Genomic DNA, 21,240 nt, shown 5'->3' on the forward strand with positions numbered 1-21,240 from the left:
AGTGCTTCTACAGTTGTGATTGTATAGAGCTCAAATGTTTAGATATTGGGCTGAAATTGGGACGCAGAAAAAAGAATAGTGAAAAGAATAGAATATATTGGAACTACTAGTACTCAAGTCGAGGCTAAAACATCACATGTGAGCGTGTGGGTCCAGCTTCAGCTCTCAGCCACGTAGCACCGCCACGCCATGACGTCCTACAATCGCTCTCTCAACTTACTTCTTCTACACCACGCAGGCTGATTCAAATTTCTATCTCGACACTTCTATCAAATAACAAAGTCCCAGGAAGTACTCTCCCTGACGAGTTCTCCTCACTAATTAGTTCCTACCGATCTCACTGCCTGCCGAAGCACCCTCAATATGGCCACCGGTCCGCCACCAAACTACTGTATGTGACCGCCTCCGCTCCGTCTCTTCAACGTCACACGTTTACAGGATATCTGCAGATGCCATTCTCGAGGTGTCGGAGACGGCAACCACGGGGCAGGTTCGTGACGCCTACAAGAAGTGAGTTCATACTCCCCTTTGCATCTTTCTACTCCTCTTCCCCTGTTCTACTGACTGTGAACCACCCCAGAGCCGCGCTGAAGACACACCCGGACCGTGTGCCCACCGACTCACCCGAGCGGGCAGAGCGCACGCGCAAGTTCCAGATCGTCAACGATGCATACTACACACTCTCTGACGCCTCACGTCGCAGCGAATACGATGCTCAGCGCAAGCTGTTTGGCGGCAGAAGCTCCAACGACTCAGACGAGAAGGGCGCGAATGGTGAAGGCGAAGAGATACCCGCCAACCCTCAAGACGCCTATTCTTGGGCGTGGGACTTCTTCACAAAGAACCAATCTGGCAGCGGCGGCCCCAACGGAGCCGCGGGGGACAGACAGAGGAACGAGGAAGCCCAGTTCAGCGACGTGTTTGAGGAGATGATGCGCGACGAGGGCATGGCCGAGGATGGGAGCAGCAGGCCCACGGGCAAATTCTGGAGTGTAGTTGGCGGTGCCAGCGGCGGTGCCCTGGGCTTCATCATCGCCAATGTCCCCGGTCTGCTGGCCGGTGCTGTCGCAGGGAATCGGCTGGGCGCCGTGCGCGACGCCAAGGGGAAGAGCGTGGCTGCCGTCTTCCAGGTACGTCCTCATGCCAATTCAACTACCACTACAGATAAACGTGGAGAGAGAAAACTAACATACCGCTTAGGAATTGCCGCAGGGTGATAGAGCTAGGCTTCTAAGCCAGCTAGCTGCCAGGGTGTTTAGCCATGCTGTCGGGGTCTAGTTGGGGAGAATATGTTTATGTTGTGACAATATTATGTATGGTTACATTCTTCGTATGTTTGGTTTCGTTTGCATTTGGAGATAATAATAATAAATGAATATGCCGCGTTACCTCCAAAGAGAGAGACAATCGTAAAAAAGAAAAATCACGTACATTTGTCTTGTGCTTGATTCCAAAGGCATCCCTTTTTGCGAAAAAGCCATTACGCCCAAGCTCTCATTTGTCCGTTTCCCCCTCGCTACCTACCGTCCGTCATGACCTTATCTTTCTTTGTGTGTGTGCTTTATTCCCTACTCCAAGCTTCAAGATGGAAGGGATGGAGATCTTGTCTAAAACATGAAAAACTATACTGCGCCTTTTGGAGGGAAAGAGGGTATCATCGTCGGGGAGGAGGGTTGAACCCAGGAGGAGGCGGACCGCCTGGGTTGAACCCGGGAGGCGCCCCAGGAGGCGCACCGGGGAAACCAGTGGGAGCACCAGGAGGAGCGAAGCCAGCGCCTGGGAATCCAGGAGGAGCTGTGGATTAGGTCAGAACAAGGGCGCATAACATGAAAAGGAAATGATGCAACTTACCTCCACGTCCAGCACCAGGGAAGCCGGGAGGAGCACCAGGGAAGCCAGGGAAGCCAGGAGGGGGTGGTCCACCACCGACACCAGCAGCAGGACCCTATCAATATACCAGTCAGTGCCTACATCATAATACAAGGGAAAAGCCCTGCGGAAGGAAAAAGAGGGGTTGTTGCATACGGCAAGAGAGGGCGGGGCAGCACCTCGACCAGCAGGCTTTGCTACACCGGGACCGGCAGTGAGTGTCGAGCTGAGACCGCCAGGCGTAGACTTGTTGAGTCGGGCGCTGGGGTCGGCCGGGGGCGGGGACTCGGCCGACAGGGAGATGATGTGGGCGCCACGGACGACGGTGAGGCCGAGAGTTCTCTTCTCCTTCGTCTCGACGGTCTGGCCGGCGCTCGCGCCAGGTGCCGAGGGCTTGTTCTGCCTGCGCTTGATGCGACGGAACTCTTCGGTATCGGCGAGAACGAGGTTCATATGCTGGTTTTGTCTGCGTCAGCACGAATCTACTTATTCAATTCCTCCCCTTAATGAGCATGCATACCTTGTCAAACGCCAACATCTGACCGGTCATCGAGCGTCCATCATTGAGCGTGACACGCATCCGCCAGTTGATCTGCCACACACGCGCGAGTTAGCATCCCGTGAGTATATCGGTTCAAGGCGCGTAGCGGGGAGGGTCGGGGGAACGTACGTAGCCGGCCTGGAAGCAACAAAGACATGAGGTTAGCGATACATGAAGATCGGTGAGGGGGCCTGCAAAGAGCAAAACATACCATCTTTCCCTGCTTGTTAGACATGATGGGCAGATATATAAACAGAACTTGCTTTCGCAACTCCGCTGGGGGTTTCAAAAAATTTGGGGTTTTGTTGTCGTCGACGGGGCGTTGTTTTGTTTTGCTTTGCGCGACCGTGACACAGACAGGTATAATATCTCCCCTCCAAGCATTTGGGCCTTTCTTAGGTTTGAGGGCGAGGATGATATGGTTCCTCTGAAATTTGCGGAGCCTGTCCAATCAGGCCGGAAAAAAAGGTACGTGTAAGGATGTACCGCATGATAATTGCGCTAGTCCATTTATGAACAGGAAAGGCTTGGGCTTCCTGTTGGTCCCACATATTTCCCTTTTGAGGTCCCACAGCGCACACTTTCCTGAGAGGGCAGGAAAACCCTCAAATTTCTCCAGAGGCCTTTCACAAAATCTTTTAGCGATCCCCTCCTATCGCAAACCTGATCGACAACCACTCTCAACTAACCCTCACCGTCGACAACCCCAAGTCAACAACCACCGCAGCAATGGCGTCCGAGAAGGCCAACAACCCCATGAGGGAGCTCAAGATCCAGAAGCTGGTTCTCAACATCTCCGTCGGTGAATCCGGTGACAGGCTCACCCGTGCCGCCAAGGTGCTCGAGCAGCTATCTGGTCAGACTCCTGTCTACAGTACGTTCACATCCGAGTCTCGTGTCTTTTTTCCCTGCTCTTTCCTCGATTCAGTCTCTAATACGTTGTCTGCAGGCAAGGCCCGTTACACTGTCCGTACCTTCGGTATCCGCCGTAACGAGAAGATTTCCGTTCACGTCACCGTCCGTGGCCCCAAGGTGAGAATACTCTTTCTTCCCACTACATATTTCTTTCTTTTACAAAGTCCATTTTTGAAAGCTAACAGGAGTCAAACGAAAAAAAGGCTGAGGAGATTCTCGAGCGTGGCCTCAAGGTTAAGGAGTACGAGCTCCGCAAGCGCAACTTCTCCGAGACTGGCAACTTCGGCTTCGGTATCAGCGAGCACATCGATCTCGGTATCAAGTACGACCCCTCGATCGGTATCTACGGAATGGACTTCTACTGCTGCATGACCCGCCCTGGTGAGCGCGTCACCCGCCGCCGTCGTGCCAAGGCCACCCTAGGCCCCAGCCACCGCATCAAGCGCGAGGAGACTGTCAAGTGGTTCAAGAGCCGCTTCGACGGTATTGTCAGGTAAATGCTTTTATTAGCACTATTCCGACAAGAGGGAAAATGGATAATGGGTCTGTTTCACGGTTGCGTTCTTGATTTGAATCTTTTTTCGGCATGGGTTTACCGGCGAATTTTATGAGGGAAACGGACAAACAAAAAGAAAAAGCAAGAGGAGGTGGACTTATGCTTCCTTCAGGAGACAGAAAGGGTTCCACTACAACTGGTCCCCTATGTAGTTATTGTTGCTTATTAGCATCAAAGCTCCGACCGGGAAATTCAGTCGAGAGCTACGGCCTGAGAGACCGACCGGCGCCTATGCCGGCTTCCAAAAATCCATATCGAATGTGATGCCACGTCCCACGAGTGCTACTGCACTTTGTTTCCCTTTGTTGTGGAAGATGATGGTGAACAGGTGCCGATGACGTTTTCCTTTGGTTCATCATAAGTATCTGTGTGTCGTCTATTGCTCGATTATCTAGGCTCAACCATGGCGACGTAATACAGCGCTGTACGAATGCTTCTTAGGATGGTATAAAGGACATGTACGATATTGCACTGTACGAGTACGAGTAATACGTTGTAGTCATTTCGTACACGGCACTTGTACTGACCCTTACTTGGATGCAGGAATCTCTACGATATTGCTCAGTGGTAAATTTAGCCCGTACATTGGATGGTAATACCTTGTTGGATGAGACTGACAACAATTATATTTCCGTATCATTACGAGTACAGGTGAGTAATTAGTGCAGCTGCGCTAAGACTTCAACCCATTAAGGTTCGGGATGTAACAAGGACAGAGACACCGACATTGGCTTCCCGGTTCTGCATGCCGCCAAAGTCAATTTCCTAAGATCTGATAACGAAATGGCGATACTATTTTATAATACCCATGTTTGATTTCACCATTGGATATTACCGTTTTCTACCTCCCAACCGTCGAGCGGAGCAACGGTGTCGTGCACTGGTTCTCAAGGCAAAATGCTGGTTCAAGACATAGGGTAATACGACAAACTAGATTGAAAATATAGGTACCGGGGGCCACGGCGATTGATACTCGTAAGTACGAGATCACGGAGTACAGAGGTACACAATAGGTCGTATCGCGGGCAACGGAGACAGTGTATGATTGCTGGTCATACTGCCCCCCATACCCCAGCCCCTAAAGTGTCGCAGTCCCTGGGGTAACGGCAGGTCAGCTCGGTATGAGTTGTTTGTAGGGAGAATGTGCGAGAGTAGTCAGTCTGAATACTGTGTTGTTCTTTTTTAAGCAGGTAATACGGCTAGATAGTACCGAAACAAAAACACTACCTGTACTCATACAGGTATAATGCGAGCATCATTGCTATTGCCGCCCACGTTACTGTCGGCTCGGGCTCAAGGAGGAGGATGTGGAAGGTGATGGACATATGCCTGAGGCTACAGTGGGTTTCTTGCAGCCTGAGGCGCCCCGGGCCAGCGAAATTGTTCGGGTGGAGAGCGGAACAAGAAAGGAGCGCTGTAAGTTAGCCGGCTAGAAGCCCGTTTAGGCGTCCTACAGGCCTGAAGACGCCTACAGGGGGAAATCTGTCCCCCTGGGGCGGCGTCCTTCGGGGATCGGGAGTTCCAGGGCAAAACCGCGCATCAGGCTGTCATTGGCCTGAGCACATGACCTGACCCACTTTTCCATTCTCTCTCTCTCGCTCCTTCCTGCCCTCTGACCCGGTGTCCCGTTGTCCCGTTCTCCTCTGCAAAATCTCGCCAAACTTGCTTCCCTCCCCAGCAAAGGCATCTCTCCTTCCCCATCTCTCCTCTCCTTTTTTCTCCCCTTCTTCAATTGCACACTGCTGCAATTGTTTCCGTCCTTAATAGCACCATGTTCCGCAACGCTCTCCGCCAGTCTACCCGCGCTGTCGGCGCCGTCTCTGCTGCCGGCAGGGTCGCTGCCGTAAGTATCTCCTCACCCTTTTTGCCGAGAACGAGACCGCAAAAGAGCCCAGCAGTACCAGCAACCATCGTCATCCAACAACGAGCTATTTGCATCGATGCATCAGTTATTGATGTATCTAGGAGCTCAATTGGCCTGCTGGAAATGCTTCATGAGCTTTTTTTCGAGCTCCTTGGACCTTTACTGTCCTGCCTCTGCAGCTTCGGCTAACTTTTTTGCTCTCAGACTCGAAATGCCGCACCCGTCGCCCTGAACGGCGCCGCCCTCCAGGCCCGTTCCTACGCCGACAAGGCCTCGCCCACCGAGGTCTCCTCCATCCTCGAGCAGAGGATCCGCGGTGTCCAGGAGGAGTCTGGTCTTGCCGAGACCGGCCGCGTTCTTTCCGTCGGGTATGTGGAGCTTTAGGGGAAAACACCTTGACCGTGGGGAGAGCCAGGGGAGAGGAAACAACAGCTGAGAGAACATGCCGAGCGCATCTCAGAGCTGCCTTCTCTACCTTTACGCCATGATGGTCCCTGATTGACCGGGATAAATTGCTGATTGAGTCTTTTTTGTGCAGTGACGGTATCGCCCGTGTCCACGGTATGGCCAACGTCCAGGCTGAGGAGCTTGTCGAGTAAGTGCCACCAACACACATTGATACGATTAGTTGTCACTATAGGTGTCAAAATCAAAGCTAATAAAGCAATCCAGGTTCGCCTCTGGTGTCAAGGGAATGTGCATGAACCTCGAGGCCGGCCAGGTCGGTGTCGTCCTGTTCGGTTCTGACCGTCTTGTCAAGGAGGGTGAGACTGTCAAGCGTACCGGCGAAATTATCGATGTCCCTGCTGGCCCCGAGATGCTCGGCCGTGTTGTCGACGCCCTCGGTAACCCCATTGATGGCAAGGGCCCCATTAAGGCTGCCGAGAGGCGCCGTGCCCAGCTCAAGGCCCCCGGCATTCTGCCCCGTCAGTCTGTTAACCAGCCCGTCCAGACTGGCCTCAAGTCTGTCGACGCCATGGTTCCCATCGGCCGTGGCCAGCGTGAGCTGATCATTGGTGACCGTCAGACCGGTAAGACTGCCGTCGCTCTTGACGCCATCCTCAACCAGAAGCGCTGGAACGACAGCAAGGACGAGGACAAGAAGCTGTACTGTATCTACGTCGCCGTCGGTCAGAAGCGCTCGACTGTCGCCCAGCTCGTCAAGACTCTTGAGGAGAACGACGCCATGAAGTACTCCATTGTCGTTGCCGCCACCGCCTCCGAGGCCGCTCCTCTCCAGTATCTCGCTCCCTTCACCGGTGCCTCGATCGGTGAGTGGTTCCGTGACAACGGCAAGCACTCTCTCGTCATCTTCGACGATCTTTCCAAGCAGGCCGTCGCCTACCGTCAGATGTCGCTGCTCCTCCGCCGTCCCCCCGGTCGTGAGGCTTACCCCGGTGACGTTTTCTACCTCCACTCGCGTCTTCTGGAGCGTGCTGCCAAGCTCAACAAGAACCACGGCGGTGGCTCCATGACTGCCCTGCCCATCATCGAGACCCAGGGTGGTGACGTGTCTGCCTACATTCCCACCAACGTCATCTCCATCACCGATGGCCAGATCTTCCTCGAGTCTGAGCTCTTCTACAAGGGTATCCGCCCCGCCATCAACGTCGGTCTTTCCGTCTCCCGTGTCGGTTCGGCCGCCCAGGTCAAGGCCATGAAGCAGGTCGCCGGTTCCCTGAAGCTCTTCCTTGCTCAGTACCGTGAGGTCGCCGCCTTCGCCCAGTTCGGTTCCGACCTGGACGCCGCCACCAAGCAGACCCTGTCGCGTGGTGAGCGCCTGACGGAGCTCCTCAAGCAGAAGCAGTACACGCCCATGGCTGTCAACGAGATGGTTCCCCTCATCTACGCCGGTATCAACGGTTACCTTGACTCGGTGCCTGTCGCCCGCATTCTCGAGTGGGAGGCCTCTTTCATCAGCCACCTCAAGACCAACGAGTCTGAGCTGATCGCCACCATCGACAAGGAGGGTGCCCTCAGCAAGGAGCTCGAGGAGAAGCTTAAGAACACCGTCGTCACCTTCACCAAGAGCTTCCTCGGTTAATTGTTATACCTCACTTTAAGGCGCCAAAAAAAGTAAGCTCTCTGGAAAGAAGGGCCAACATTTCAAAGTGGTGTTGCGCCAGGTAGCTCAAATCTAGAGTTGGAGATGTTGTCGTTGCCATGTCGTCTTGTTAGTACCTGCTTTTTCCCCCTCTTTATTATCCTCAAACAGAAGCACAGCTTGAGGGGGAAGCGAAATGACTTTGTGTGATGGGAAAGGGGGGAGAAATCGCCAGTCGTACCACAATTGTAAATTAGAGCTTAAAACTCAATTGAAAGCCCTCCGATTTCCTTTGTTCCAATAGTTTTTGAAACCTGTCATGTTCCCACTGTTCTCTTGTCTGTTAGTGCGTGTGTATGTTTATTTGTGGCTTATAATATGATGTATATATGTGTGATGCGTAATGGGTGTTGAATCTCGTGACATCATGGTTTTATTAATTTGCCTCTTCGGGACTCGGATAATGCCCTCACTCTTTGAACTGATTACCCTCCTCCTCTCATTCTCAACACAAGAAACATCACATCAAGGACTGTTTGTTTAACTAACGCCCCTCTCTGATATAAGACAACACCACCCTCCAGAGATAGTTCCTTTCTTTCCGACATAACCGGTTCCGTCCCCTCACCTACAATGGGCGAACCCGCCCCCGGCATGTCCGCCATGACGAAGCAAGTCCTCGCCAAGGTCCAGAGAATGGTACCACCCATGCTGGACAGTTTTCACAAGGGTGAGCAGCCCTGGAACATACCATGCGACATTTCAGGGAGAAAGAGCAATTACCAGTCATCTAACCTTGTCAACCTCTTTCCCACAGGCCAACTGGGTCGTATAGCCGTCATAGGCGGCAGTAAAGAGTACACTGGAGCGCCATACTTCTCAGCCATGGCGAGCGCAAAGCTAGGATGTGATATGGTCTGTCTCCTTCTTCTTTCTCCATTTTCTCTACCATTCCTTACAGGAAATTGACACATGGCCACGACAAAAGTCTCACGTCATCTGCACGCCCGGCGCAGGCGACGTGATAAAGACGTACTCGCCCAACCTTATGGTTCACCCTCTGATGCGCCAGGGGCCATACTCGCAAGTCGAACGGGCTCAAGGGGCCAACCCGGCCGTCATAGCAAAGGGCATAATCGAGATGTTCCCCCGCCTCCACGTCCTGGTCGCCGGGCCCGGTCTGGGTCGCGATCCCCTCATGCAGGACACGCTGGCGCATGTGATACGGGCCGCGCGGGAGCAGGGTATCCCCATCGTCATCGACGCCGACGCACTGCAGGTTGTGCAGAAGGACCCTTCCCTCGTGAGGGGCTACTCCGAGGCGGTGCTGACGCCCAACGTCGTCGAGTTCGGACGGCTCTGCGACGTGCTGGGCGTCAAGGTCAAAGACGATGCCGATACGAAGAGAGAGACGGCAAGAGTAGAGGCCCTCTCTAGGGAACTGGGCGGCGTGACCATCATACAGAAGGGCCAGAGCGACTTCATCTCCGACGGGGAGACTACGCTGATCGTCGACGTCGTGGGCGGAAAGAAGCGCAGCGCCGGCCAGGGTGACACCCTTACCGGATCTGTGGCTACGTTTCTTGGCTGGAGGAAGGCTTACCTCGACGGCCTGTGGGACACGGGGCCGTCGAAGATGGATGGCCATGAGTTGCTGAGGTTGGCCGCTTTCGGAGGCAGTGCGATAACGAGGGTATGTTTCTTTTCATCGACTTTTTCTTCCCTCCTCTACCATACCCCTCTGCGCTCTCGCCTGCTCTCATACATGTTCACCGAAAATAAACAAGTAGTCCTCTAAGCACAGGGCTGACCACACAACAGGAAGCATCCCGTCTGGCGTTTGAAGAAAAGGGCCGCAGTCTCCAGGCCAGCGATCTAACGGACCAAGTACACATTGCCTTTCTCAACTTATTCGGGGAAGACGAGGAGTCGTCCAAACTCTGAACGAGTTCCCCCTCCTCTCATCTGTGAATAAAACAACGTCAGTACAGACAGGGGGCACATAATGAACCGATACCATACAATCCTGCAGTTCAAGTGCGAATCGGATTCATAACGATTTTATTTCTCATTGAGAAACATGCGTCTGCGGCTTAGGTGTGTTGTTCCTCTTGCCACAACGGTTGCAGGGGGTCACATTACATTGTACCCCCTCGACCAAGAGGGAAGAGCAGGAAAAGAAAAGAAGAGCAATTATTACATGTTAATTACTCTCCGAGGTCACATACACTCCTACTCGTTTGTTTTGACAAGGTCAAACACAAAGCTTGCTCAGACCACCCCTAACATTTTACGAACAAGCAGACATGTGGGACTGCAGCCCCCTTCGAAGGCCACCGGATGCAAGTTTCGGGTCGATCATCATGTATCGGATTGTGCACATCTTGTAAAAAGAGATTTCTTCACATCCTAAGACTCGTGCAGGGCAGAGATGTGTGTGTGTGCGTATGCTTGTGTTCATTTGTACTGTGTCTCCTTGCAGCACCCAACTTGACACTCCTGCCAACTCATTTGTTCCCTGATGGGATGATGCGTAAATGTATGCAATATGTGGCTTCTATGAGAGAACATTTATAAAACCAGTTGCTAACACTTTACACTCGGGGCGATATATTGGCAGCTCCCACTACATCATCTTCCATCATCATTTGGTGTAAATATGAATGTACCTCCCTCCCCCTCTTCACTCACCAGCTTCCCTTTCCAGTCTCTAATCAGTATTATTGCTGTAATAACTCTACGTTCGCACCCGGACAAGAGTGATCCCAAATACTACATGTATTACCTATAATAAATCAAAACTCCGTGAAAGCCAAGATGCGAGACCTCAACAAACAGGGATAAAACGTCCGCCTACCTCTATTCGTGGAGAGAGAGACAGTGGAAAGTCAGAAATGGAAAATTGAAATGCAAGTCATGTCCCTTATCCCTTTTTCTCCGTGGCAAGGGGGGGGGGGGGAGGGACCTGAGATTATGTGCCGAGGACCTTTCGTTGGCTGTTCCTTCTGTTACCTGCAGCATACATACGAACACGAGTAGAGGAGGCAAATGAGAATGGAAAAGAAAAAAAAATCCAAGACAGGTATTGACAACTTGCAGGTGGGAGATTCAACTGTAGGAACAGGGGGAAGTGAAATGAGAAAATCAACGTTTCTGTTCAATAACATTGGCCTATGCTCAACGAGTAGCCGTTACATTCAACGCTTGGGATGGTTCGAACAACTCTGGGGAGAGGTTCAGTCAAGTCGGTTTGATTGTTGGGCTTCACCATTGTCCCGTTGACTCTGATGAAGCCAGCTAGTACGATAAGCTGGAACAAGGTAGGTGCAGGTAGCAACTAATCCTGCTTTTCCTTCCCAGCAGATTCTCGAAGGCTCCGCACCATCGAATCCTGTCTACGGTTCATATTGAGCTTTCGTGTGTACCACCGGTACACATAGCTAATGAGATGGAGACACGGGTAGACGGGGCCCCAAAAAAGGAGAGGAAACAAAGGGAACCAAAGACGATCTAAATTCATAAGAGTGATATCGAGGTGGGGACTGGGGCCATTCCGTCCGGTTTCCCCGGGGTTACCGGGTTTCGAACAGTGTTGAGGCTCCTGCTCGTCCACAGTATCACTCCGTAATAGCAGATCTCAGGCTAATATAATACGGCAGATTCGAGTCGATGTCCCAGAAAGGGAGAGAAGAAACACACTGACGAAAAGCAACTACTGTTACTGACACGGGCGCCGTCCATCTTCCTGTTTTGCTACGCGAATAAAGAAGATGGTGGTCGACTAAGACCAAACTCCTCGTGGATGGTAGACAATGTCGAGGTCATGGCGCATATGCGGCCCTGAAATCTGTATACTGATATATCCACTGAAACTTGCTGGAAGCTCTGGATACGGAACAATCTAGGTGCCTTGGTGCCTTGACGGCCCGTATGCAGGGTTTGAATGACAAGAGGTTTGCCTCGATGGTGAGTATCACATGTTCCTGTTCCTGCCTGTTCCCGTTTGTTTTACAAATAAGTGTGTCGATACCGACGAGGTTTCTTCATGCACCCCTGCGGAGATCGGGCCTTTACATAAACTTTCTGCAGGCCTAGAATACTGGAGGGGAATCCGTGAGGAAAGAAAAGAAGACGGGGGGGGGGGGCAAGAATGATACTCGGTTGGCATCCATTCTGTCGAGCTGAATTGCGTCTTGTGGTAGCTGTAAACAGGTGTTACTACCCAACGAATCTCGTAGTATCTTGTTGCCAAGCACTCAAAGAAATGGGTAAACTGCAAGTCTTTCCGGTGTCTAGGCAATAACAACACTGACGCTCGTCGTATGGAATAGTACATCGCCAGTGTCTGTCGTACATGTGTAGTAAGCGATTCTGTGGTGACCAGAGCCCGATACCACGTCACTGGGCCTCCACTGGCTTGAGGAATGATGTATAACTAATTTCATCGATGTGAGGGACGATGGGGAGAGACCAATCAATACAAAGAGTGTTTTGTGTACTCCATACAGGTACTGGTCCTAGAAAGAAAGCGTGTTTATACTTCGCACGTCGTACTGAACTGCCATCTACTGCGCATTAGCCAGATATGGATCCCGGGCCTTATGTCGTCTCTTTCCTCGACGCCCTTGGGGGCAGTGAATGGAGCACCGTGGAGGCAGGGTCGAGACATTGGACGGCCACAGGAGCCACATTGGGAGCTAAATTCGCCGTCAACATTGAACTAGGACACCTCCAGAGTTTGTCCTAATGCAGGTAGTGATTGAGTGTGAGGGGCTCCTAGTGGTAGACGAACAGGTAATAGTGGTGATGGATTCCGTACTCTGTAGACTTGTGCTCTACGCAAAAACAATTGCTTTTTTTTTTTTGGATGACCCCGGGGGCCCGCCTAAATCTTGGACGGCCTGAGAGTTGTTTTTGTGTGTACAGTACAAGTAGTGCCACGGACCACGGACCACCAGTACTCGTACGGCTGGCTGTATTATCGACTAATGACGGGGCAACAATGGCCTAGCAGTTGAAGCAGACATTGTATGAGAGGGGCCCGTGCGCACTGGAAGAGCCGGCCGTGGTTCCTTCTGATGGCTTTCGTCGTCTGGAGTGGGAAAACATCGCTAGTACTGGCGACAGAGTTCTTGTTACTGCCGCGTCGGAAATACCATAATAAAAAGGTTCCGTATGCTTCCAATTGCAAAACAGGAACTAGAAAGAGAGGACAAGCAACCCCCATCTTCGGGTAGTCCGAGACAAGATGGGGCCCATGAGCGAGTGGAAGCTGTGATAGTAGTAAGGCTAGCCTCCCTACTTGTTTCTCAGCGAAATATACGTGTTTAACCCGAGCCACAATTGACACGATGAACGACGTACAAGTAACGGGAAATGAGAGGCGACTTGTCAGCAGAGCCGTACCGATCTTTCTTTTCCAGCAGCCTCTAGCGTCCACAGGAGAAAGAGGGTAGAGGCCAAAGCAATATGTACGAGTGTTCTAAACGAGTGACTTGAGCGAGGACCCATACTCCGCGTTGGTTATCCGTACAGCACCCCTGCAATTCATGGTCAGCGGTACAGGATACTGACTGCGCTGCCAGTGCCAGGACCCGTGTGCGAGTGCGGGGATGAAGCCGTACTTGGCTGTCGGGCAACACTTGCACTCTCCCCGTATTCCATTGTAGCTGGTCTGCGTGGTGGGTGCACAGGCCTCGTGGTTCGCCATATGTTGTACAGGTCAACGGTTCCCTAAGCCAACGGCACAGATTCCACGACACAGAAGCCAACGGAGCTTATTCTGTCACCTGTCTCTTTGAATGAGGTCAGCAATGGCCCCATCAAGATGCTTGGGGTTGCATACAGATGAGGTGGCTGGAATGTAACCCCTCCACAGATGCTGTGCGTTCACATAATCCGAGTGCTTGGAACCGAATACTTTGCCTGCGCCACGACGTACCAGCGTATGCGTACTCGTACCAAAGCAAGGGAGCAGAAATCAAGTGAAATAAATACTGGGCTGTCGTGGAGAGAAAGCTGGTGTCAGCCACACCCTCTTGGCTCTGCTCTCCGTGGTGTTTGTATCCTTTGGTCTGCTTCCGGACGCCACGTATCGGTTGGAAATACGAGCGAGGAGCCATGACGTTCGGTTGGCGTGGTTGGGTGTTAACTTCTCGTACATGGGGACAAGGCGAGGAGAGAAAAGACAGTAAACATTCAGCCTTTCAGGTGCTTTGAGCGGATGGCGCCAAGACCCAAGAACATACACATGGGTGCTCGTAGCATCACGGACACGCCTACACCTGCATTCTGGGAGAAACTGGGTGAACGATTGGATAAACTGATAGAGGCTGTTGCATTGTTTACTCTCCTTTCTTTTTCTCTACTCTGCTCCTTTAGACGGCCGATGACACAAAAGCATGGCCCGTAACGAGGAACTGTGCCGGGCCGGACGACGTGGCGAGACGTCAACGCGAATACGATACATCAAGTTGAGAAGGCCTGGGATTTTTGATATTACTGATCGGACCAGAAATTCACGAGAGAACAAGAAAAATCAGAGGAGGTAGCCGACGATAATACGAGTGGTAGGAACGTCACACTGTACTTGCCTTCAAGTTGGCTTGCCTTGCTTTGGGGGCAAAAGGAAAACGGCGGGGTGCTCGTCCAACGTTTAGGCCTTACTGCGGGACTGACTCGGGGGTCCGGTGGTCGGGAAGCACCTAGAGGGACTTAGAACGCTGTTACGTATCGCCTGGAGCATCGCCTAGAGCCCTAGACTTACAGGCCCTGTAGCACTGAACTAAGGCTATGGAGGACATATCCGCCGCCCCATGGAACCTCCGCATTCCCCGGGGGCCAGATTGAACTACAGTAGCCTATCCGATTCAACCTACCGAGTAGTCATACGCTACTAAGGAGTGAGTACATTATAATATGCAATGGATCCATTTACATAAATACATTGCTACCTCTACCACGCACTCCGAATGTGCGGCATGTCGTATGTCGTGTTAGTCTTGCACGGCGTATTGTAGCTCGTCTTGACTTGGAAAGAGAGACGACGGAAGAGGGGGACAAGCCCCTTCCTCCAAGCTGTCCGATCGCCCTTGCCTCTCATCTCGACATGGTTTACCTGGCCAAGAAAAACCTTACGGAAAGGGTTCCCTGCGCCTTCCCTGTTTCCATTTTTCTATTTTTCAGCCGTAAGGGATGGCAGTACTCCGTATGTCTTAGCGGGGTTGCGCCTTCCATCATTTCTCTTGCGGAGGCGTTGCTAGAGGGTCAAAGGGTAAGAACGAGCTGCTGTGTTCTTTCCTAGTCTCTAGCCTACCTAGGTGATGGGTGCATGGGCCCTCCCTCCCCTCCCCCGAGTCTCAAGGTACATGGTTCATCGTGCATGGTTCCCTCTCCCGGTTCCTCGTCCCATCTCCACATCACACCACACCACACCATTACACCCACCCACTACACCAATTTGAGTGAGATCTGAGATGCAACAGTTTTTGTTGTCTACCCTTCTGAATTGTCTGTCTCTCATTCCCGTGGCCCCGGCTGCATATCGTCCCACCTTGGAAACAATCAAACACACCATATTATCTTTTCTCGTCAACTTCTGTTAATAAACCCTCCCTTACCTCGCTCCCCTTCCACACCATCATCTTGTGTTGTTGATAATCTTTCCCGCTTCGTGATGCATAATACCCACTAGGTTGTCAAATCAACCACCATCTTCTCAATCACTGCTGCGTGTCTTGCTTATTTCTGAATTCGACTCGGACCCTTCTCTCGTCTCTGGTCCCCATCTCTGAAACTCTTCGTTTCTCTGCTGAGTGTGAGACCCAGCAGTTTAATAAGTATGCCATCCCATCTCATGTTGGTTCTCGTCAAGACTGAAGCTTTCTCGTTCTCCCTCTCTTGCTGATTCTTTCTAAGCCCTTGGCATCTAAGTCCTTGACCTGTCATGCTGCCCCTTTGACTGTCCTTTCCTCACATTTGACTTCACATATAATTTCCCGTCCGGGAATTCATTCACTTACATCTTGTCTTCACTGTCGAATTCTTTTCGCTTACACGGCCAACAACCAACGCGACGCTGGACGCACCAGGTGTGCTAGGGAGCTTGGATATCCCTCGTCCATTACTGTCCGTTCTGAAGCTACATCTCAGCTGCTCTGGTTTTACAACGACCCTTGCACTCTCCTTATCTTGAAAGGTTGGCGAATGATACACTTCGACGCTGTCATGTGTTTATGGCTAACTTGGTCGTGCCTGTGTGTTGAACAGCTCGAGAACTTTAACATGGCGAACGGCCTCGACAGACTGGAGAAGTTCTTCTCCTCGAAGCGTAAAGGTTCCTTCTTCTCAAATGAGCCATCTAGTACCCCGCCTACTGCACCGCCTACCGCACCCGCAAGTCCAACCCGTCCAGCAGGCGCAGACCTGTCCTTCCCATCCCCGTCCTTCATCCGACCCAAGACGTCTCGTATGGCTGCTCGAGAAGAGCGCCGTGCCAAGGGTGAAAACGGTCCTTCTCCTGTGGAATCAACCTTCCCCGGCCGCAAAGCCTCGACCAACAGTAGCAGCTCCTCCAGCACCATCGCCTGGCGTAGCGCCAGGAGCACCCGTCCTCGCTCCTCTTCCCTTGATAGTGAGAGACGCGAGGAGCTTACATCGGTTTTTCGTGGATTCGAGTTCCCCAAACCCCCACCCAGCCGACAGGAAGATATGAACTCGCCGTGGTCCAACTATGCCTCCAAGAGGCTGCCCAGCCTTCCTGGTGGCGCACCTCGCCCCATCTCCCCACTTCGACTCGATGCACCTGCATCCAGGCTTCACACTCCTCCTTCGTCCGACCCCGAGGATCATGACTTGTCTCAGAGGCGCCCCAAGGCCAAGAAGCTACAATTAGCCCCCTGTACCAATGTCCCGCTTACTCCAGAGTCGTCTCCAGAAATGGGTCCAAAGTCTGACTGGCAGCTTCATGGCAGCACCACCAAGACGAAGCCTCAGACCCCTGGCTTCTTCGCTGAGATGCAAATGCATCTAGAAAAGACCTTTGGAAAGGCAGATGACTGCCACAGCGGCACAGAGGCCCAGCCCAAATCTGACCCGCCGTCGACTACTCGCAGCATCGACAATGTCTTTGAGCCCTCGCTGTCTGGAGGCTCCCTTTATGAGCCTGACTTTGATGAGTTTCTTAACCTCAGCGATGATAACGTCGCTGAGTTTGACCCCACGGAGATATCAGAGGTGCCAGAAGTTCTAGACACACCTCGTCCAGCTACATTCTCTGGAACAATGTCACCTTCGGTGATGTCCGCCCTTCGTGGCCCCCGGATGCTGACGCTCGGCCCCCCCTACGGAAGCCGAGCCTCCAAGGCTGCAGCTTTCGAGGCCGCGCGCATCGCAAGCCGATACAACTTTGATATGATATACGTTGTCAACTTGTGGCCCGAGGACAGCTCGGCAGGTCTTGGTGGCCCTCACTTCCAGGCCATGACAGGCCGCCTTCTGGCCGCTTATGGTCTGCACAACGCCTCATCTCCCTTCCAGATTTCGTCTGAGGCTCACGTCACCGTCCTCCGCTCCCAAAATTGGCTGGAGTACCGCGACGAGGAGGCTCTTGGTAGAGGTTTCGGTCGTGCCTATGCCTGCTCCTTCTACCCGGGCAAGTACGAAGGCCAGGGTTCCGTTCCATGCTCGCCCTCTATCGAGCCTGAGTCGATCGATCGTGGCATCGTGTTTGCCGCCTACCGCAAGCCCGCAGCAGACGGTTCCATTCAGTTCTCGACTCCTCTTGAACTGTTCAATCTCCGTCGGGATGTCGAAGCCATGGTTGAGATGCTCATTGACATTCACGTGGCCAACCGTCTTCGTCAGCCCCCCATCCTCACCAAGTTCCCTGACGAGACGGGACCTATCCCTTCGATGCAATTTTTTTGTGCTTGAACCAATCATTGTCTGTGTCCATGCCATTACTATACGTTGTTTCCTTTCTGTCCCCCTTTCTCTTTTCCTTTGATGACTCTCACGATACCTTATTGGCGGCTTCTGAATGGATTTTCTACGAGTTACTAATCCCCTCTCTTCTCTTTCTGCTATCATGTACGGCGCAACGTTTTTTTCTCCCAGAGGGGGGGCTTGTATATGCGTCTACCCTACAGATGCTACAGTCTTTTGCTCTTTTTATTTTTCAGGGAGGTCATTGTTCTCTTCAGCGGAGGAGTCATATCTGAACTAGAAGGGTGCGGACCTCTTGCTATGTTTTTGGTTCTTTTTATCCTGGTATTTGTTGTTGAATCATGATATTATGATATGGTTATATGTTGAAATGGGAGCCCAGACCCTGTAGGGGTGTATATAATTTGAATAGTACCAGTAATGACGGATCCAATAGTGTCAAGACGGGTGCCATCTTGCCAAGTACTAGGGCATTTAGACAGGGAATAATAACATGTCGTGAAAAGAAAGATTCGTACAGTCGTTATATATATATATATATATATATAGTGTTCATTCTTCCATTGTAACATGGTGTCCACAGGAAAGGTGGTATGGCGATATGATCAATCAAAGGGAATCCTCCTCAATGACTGGCCACCACCTCTCTTCATCTCCTGAGCGGCAGCAATACTGCTGGGAACGGGTATTCCGCAGCAATCACCCCAGCCGGTACCATCATGCGCCTTACCGGGGGGATGATCGTGGCCAGCATGGGCACCATGCTCATGTTGATGGCCATCACGCCCCTGGTCACCTTCCTCGCCGTCCTCCTCGCTCATCCCGTCGACAGCAGGGATAAGACTGCCGAATAAGAAGTGCTGCATGACGGGCAGCTTGCCGAGGACCTCTGCGACGAACATGCGTCTCATGCCGGCGTCGATCTTGGCCCAGGAGCGGGCGGAGGAGATATCATCCAGCATGGGGCTGTGCCAGCGCAGGCCTTTGACCGTCTTTGTGGAGTTGACAAAGGCGACCTGGCCGAGGTACATGTAGTCGTGGGCGGACTCCTCGAGGGCGAGGTCGTGGTGGATGGAGCGCGGGGTGATGTATGGGTGGTGGAGGAGCTGGGGGGCGCCGAGGAGGAAGGGCAGGAACTGGTAGTCGTCTAAGCCCCAGACGCCGTGGGAGCCGGCGGGCTCGAGGTAATAGGATAGCTGGACGGTGCGCATGAGCGTAAGGTAGCGCGGGAAGACGAGCAGAGACAGGGCCTGGAGGGTGGGTCTGGATGACGGCAGCGTCGACGTCTGGTACAGGCAGAGAAGCCACATGACAAAGTTGAGCTCGTGACCAGACCCGTAGTCGATGCGGTCCCTGCTGCCGAACGAGTGGCATAGGTACACCGACGCCTCCCCGGCCGCATCGGCTGCGTCAGCAGAGCCGGGCCCGAGGAGCTGCGCGTGCCATCGCGGACTGGCCTGGTGGATCAGGTCAATGAACCCCCTGAAGGCTTTGTTGCCGAAGCGTGACCCCCCCTGCTCGTCCGGCGGCGACTGCGCGACGAAAGACTCTGCCTCGTCGAGGATGGACAGTATGGCGCGGATGGGCTCGCCAGCCTGGTCGGCCGTGACGGCCGAGCACGGCGTGTCGACGATGGCGTCGGCCAGACCGAATACCCACGCCTTTATGAGCGTTACGGTACTGGACTTGAGGAAGATTTCGTGGTCCTTGCGGGATAGAATGCGTCGCGTGGGCGTCTTGAACGTCCACCCGGCCTTGCGGGAGGTGTCAGGTGGTGGCGGGAGAAATGGGGTCTCGGGGACAGGGGACGGGTTGGTCGGTTGGTTGCGACGTTTGCGCGGTTCGAGCTTGGGAATTCGATCTTTGAGGTTGGGGACGGTTGCCGCCGCTGCCGCCGCCGTCGCCGCTGCGGCTGAAGCTTCAGGATTGGATTGTTGTTGCCGTTGTTGTGATGACATTTTTTGTTGTTTTGTTTGTAATGGGAAGAGTTTGGGGGAAGAGCTGTTGGTGGCGTGGTGGGGGTTGTTGATGGTCAGGGCGGTGGGTGACGATCGCGGGGGTGGTGTGTCTGGACAGAACTACAGCCCACTCACTCACTATACGTTACTAGGCCTGGGTTGGAAAAAAAAAAGTCATCAAGGTCCAACTTCAAACTCATACCCCGAAAAAACGTCTTCACAACAACACGCAGACAACACAATGCCACACGATCTGCCCAGCGCTGAACTGGCGCGGCTCGAAAAGGCCGACGGATCTGCTACTTTCTCCTATCAGGGTTACTCTATCATCTCGGCTGTCAATGGACCTATTGAAGCTCCCCGGCGTGATGAAAATGCCTTTGAGGCTTTGGTTGATGTGAATATTCGACCGGCTGCTGGCGTTGGGGGTGAGTATTCATTTCTATTTCTCAACCCCCCCCTTCTCTCTCTTTTCATAAACACGCATACGCACACACACGCTTTCTCTCCCTCTCTTTTATTATGTATGGCTAGTCATTATTAACGCCAGTCCAGGTACCGCTGAACGTCAGCTCGAATCGATATTGCAGTCTGCTCTGCGTCACGTCATTCCCGTCCGCGATTTCCCCAGGAGCATGATCCAGGTTACGCTCCAGGTCGTTCAGACGCCAGAGAATGCCTATGAGAATACCAAGGTTGTTCAGGCCCAAGCTGTATGTACCCCCCCTCTCCACCTCTTCTCCTTTTGTTGCTGTCTCCTGCTCCTTGACTCTTGCTGCGCATCACGGTTACTCACATGCGATTCCAGGACCTCGCTCTGATTCCGGCGCTGCTTCACTCTGCCATTCTGGGACTGTTGACGGCAGCCGTGCCGCTCAAGACGATTGCCACGGCGACACTACTTGCCGTACCATCGTCGGGGGACGGTGCCGGTGCAGGTGCCGCCACTATCGATCCGGACCCGGTGCAGGCTAGCCAGGCTAAATCCGTGCACGTTCTGGGATTCACATCGGACGGGGAGCTCCTCCTTGCCGAGAGCCAGGGGTCGTTCTCGCCGGACGAGTGGCGAGAGGTTTTACGGACTGGCGAGCAGGTATGCTGCCGGAAGAAGGACACGGTCATGAGCGACGAACCCGAGTCTACCAGTATACAAGACTTTATCAGGTCCGCCATGGAGACCAAGGTGGCCAAGGATCTTCACTGGAAATGAGGGGTTTCCTCTCTCTTGACAGAACGAGCAAAGTTCGTTCAGGACGGAAAAAAAGGAGGATGGGGTCCACCAGATAATACGATAACCCCCCCTCCCCCTTCCTGGGTGTCTGAAGAAGAAAAAGAAAAGAGGAAAATGACGGGAAAAGCGGGAGCTAAAGACGGCAACAACACTGAACAGTGGAGCGTACAATTATGAATAACTCGCGCCCTCCCGCGGGGTCCGATCAGCCGATCAACGTTGCCGAGGGGGGAGATACTATATGAGACGAACCAGGTCATTATCCCCTCAAAGCCGTTCATACTCGTACACGCTTGAGAAAGGGGAGGGCACGGTTT

At 52.9% G+C, this 21,240-nt stretch overlaps 8 protein-coding genes across 8 annotated transcripts; 6 read left to right on the plus strand and 2 right to left on the minus strand.

Annotated features, from left to right (window-relative positions):
- Positions 1-363: 363 nt before the first annotated feature.
- Positions 364-1,278, plus strand: GMORB2_7419 (DnaJ domain; the record flags this gene model as incomplete). Its single annotated transcript, XM_035469384.1, has 4 exons — positions 364-391; positions 450-510; positions 581-1,130; positions 1,201-1,278. The coding sequence occupies 4 exons, from the start codon at positions 364-366 to the stop codon at positions 1,276-1,278; spliced, it is 717 nt and encodes a 238-aa protein (XP_035321079.1).
- A 376-nt stretch (positions 1,279-1,654) lies between these two features.
- GMORB2_7420 (small nuclear ribonucleoprotein B and B') lies at positions 1,655-2,645 on the minus strand (the record flags this gene model as incomplete). The annotated part of the gene is made up of 5 exons (XM_035469385.1): positions 1,655-1,794; positions 1,852-1,945; positions 2,026-2,325; positions 2,390-2,461; positions 2,622-2,645. 5 exons carry the CDS (start codon positions 2,643-2,645, stop codon positions 1,655-1,657), a joined length of 630 nt encoding a protein of 209 aa, XP_035321080.1.
- A 494-nt stretch (positions 2,646-3,139) lies between these two features.
- Positions 3,140-3,822, plus strand: GMORB2_7421 (large subunit ribosomal protein L11e; the record flags this gene model as incomplete). The annotated part of the gene is made up of 3 exons (XM_035469386.1): positions 3,140-3,284; positions 3,360-3,442; positions 3,529-3,822. The coding sequence occupies 3 exons, from the start codon at positions 3,140-3,142 to the stop codon at positions 3,820-3,822; spliced, it is 522 nt and encodes a 173-aa protein (XP_035321081.1).
- Positions 3,823-5,652: 1,830 nt separating this feature from the next.
- Positions 5,653-7,789, plus strand: GMORB2_7422 (F-type H+-transporting ATPase subunit alpha; the record flags this gene model as incomplete). The annotated part of the gene is made up of 4 exons (XM_035469387.1): positions 5,653-5,724; positions 5,950-6,113; positions 6,284-6,340; positions 6,418-7,789. The coding sequence occupies 4 exons, from the start codon at positions 5,653-5,655 to the stop codon at positions 7,787-7,789; spliced, it is 1,665 nt and encodes a 554-aa protein (XP_035321082.1).
- A 633-nt stretch (positions 7,790-8,422) lies between these two features.
- Positions 8,423-9,733, plus strand: GMORB2_7423 (ATP-dependent NAD(P)H-hydrate dehydratase; the record flags this gene model as incomplete). The annotated part of the gene is made up of 4 exons (XM_035469388.1): positions 8,423-8,519; positions 8,607-8,704; positions 8,751-9,482; positions 9,611-9,733. 4 exons carry the CDS (start codon positions 8,423-8,425, stop codon positions 9,731-9,733), a joined length of 1,050 nt encoding a protein of 349 aa, XP_035321083.1.
- Positions 9,734-16,015: 6,282 nt separating this feature from the next.
- On the plus strand, positions 16,016-17,722 carry GMORB2_7424 (uncharacterized protein; the record flags this gene model as incomplete). The annotated part of the gene is made up of 2 exons (XM_035469389.1): positions 16,016-16,118; positions 16,338-17,722. 2 exons carry the CDS (start codon positions 16,016-16,018, stop codon positions 17,720-17,722), a joined length of 1,488 nt encoding a protein of 495 aa, XP_035321084.1.
- A 617-nt stretch (positions 17,723-18,339) lies between these two features.
- On the minus strand, positions 18,340-19,692 carry GMORB2_7425 (uncharacterized protein; the record flags this gene model as incomplete). Its single annotated transcript, XM_035469390.1, has 1 exon — positions 18,340-19,692. The coding sequence occupies one exon, from the start codon at positions 19,690-19,692 to the stop codon at positions 18,340-18,342; it is 1,353 nt and encodes a 450-aa protein (XP_035321085.1).
- Positions 19,693-19,933: 241 nt separating this feature from the next.
- GMORB2_7426 (exosome complex component RRP46) lies at positions 19,934-20,902 on the plus strand (the record flags this gene model as incomplete). The annotated part of the gene is made up of 3 exons (XM_035469391.1): positions 19,934-20,120; positions 20,248-20,405; positions 20,501-20,902. The coding sequence occupies 3 exons, from the start codon at positions 19,934-19,936 to the stop codon at positions 20,900-20,902; spliced, it is 747 nt and encodes a 248-aa protein (XP_035321086.1).
- Positions 20,903-21,240: the final 338 nt, after the last annotated feature.

The sequence above is a fragment of the Geosmithia morbida genome, assembly GCF_012550715.1.
Source record: "Geosmithia morbida isolate 1262 chromosome Unknown scaffold_8, whole genome shotgun sequence".
In the NCBI taxonomy this organism is placed as follows: Eukaryota; Fungi; Ascomycota; class Sordariomycetes; order Hypocreales; family Bionectriaceae; genus Geosmithia; species Geosmithia morbida.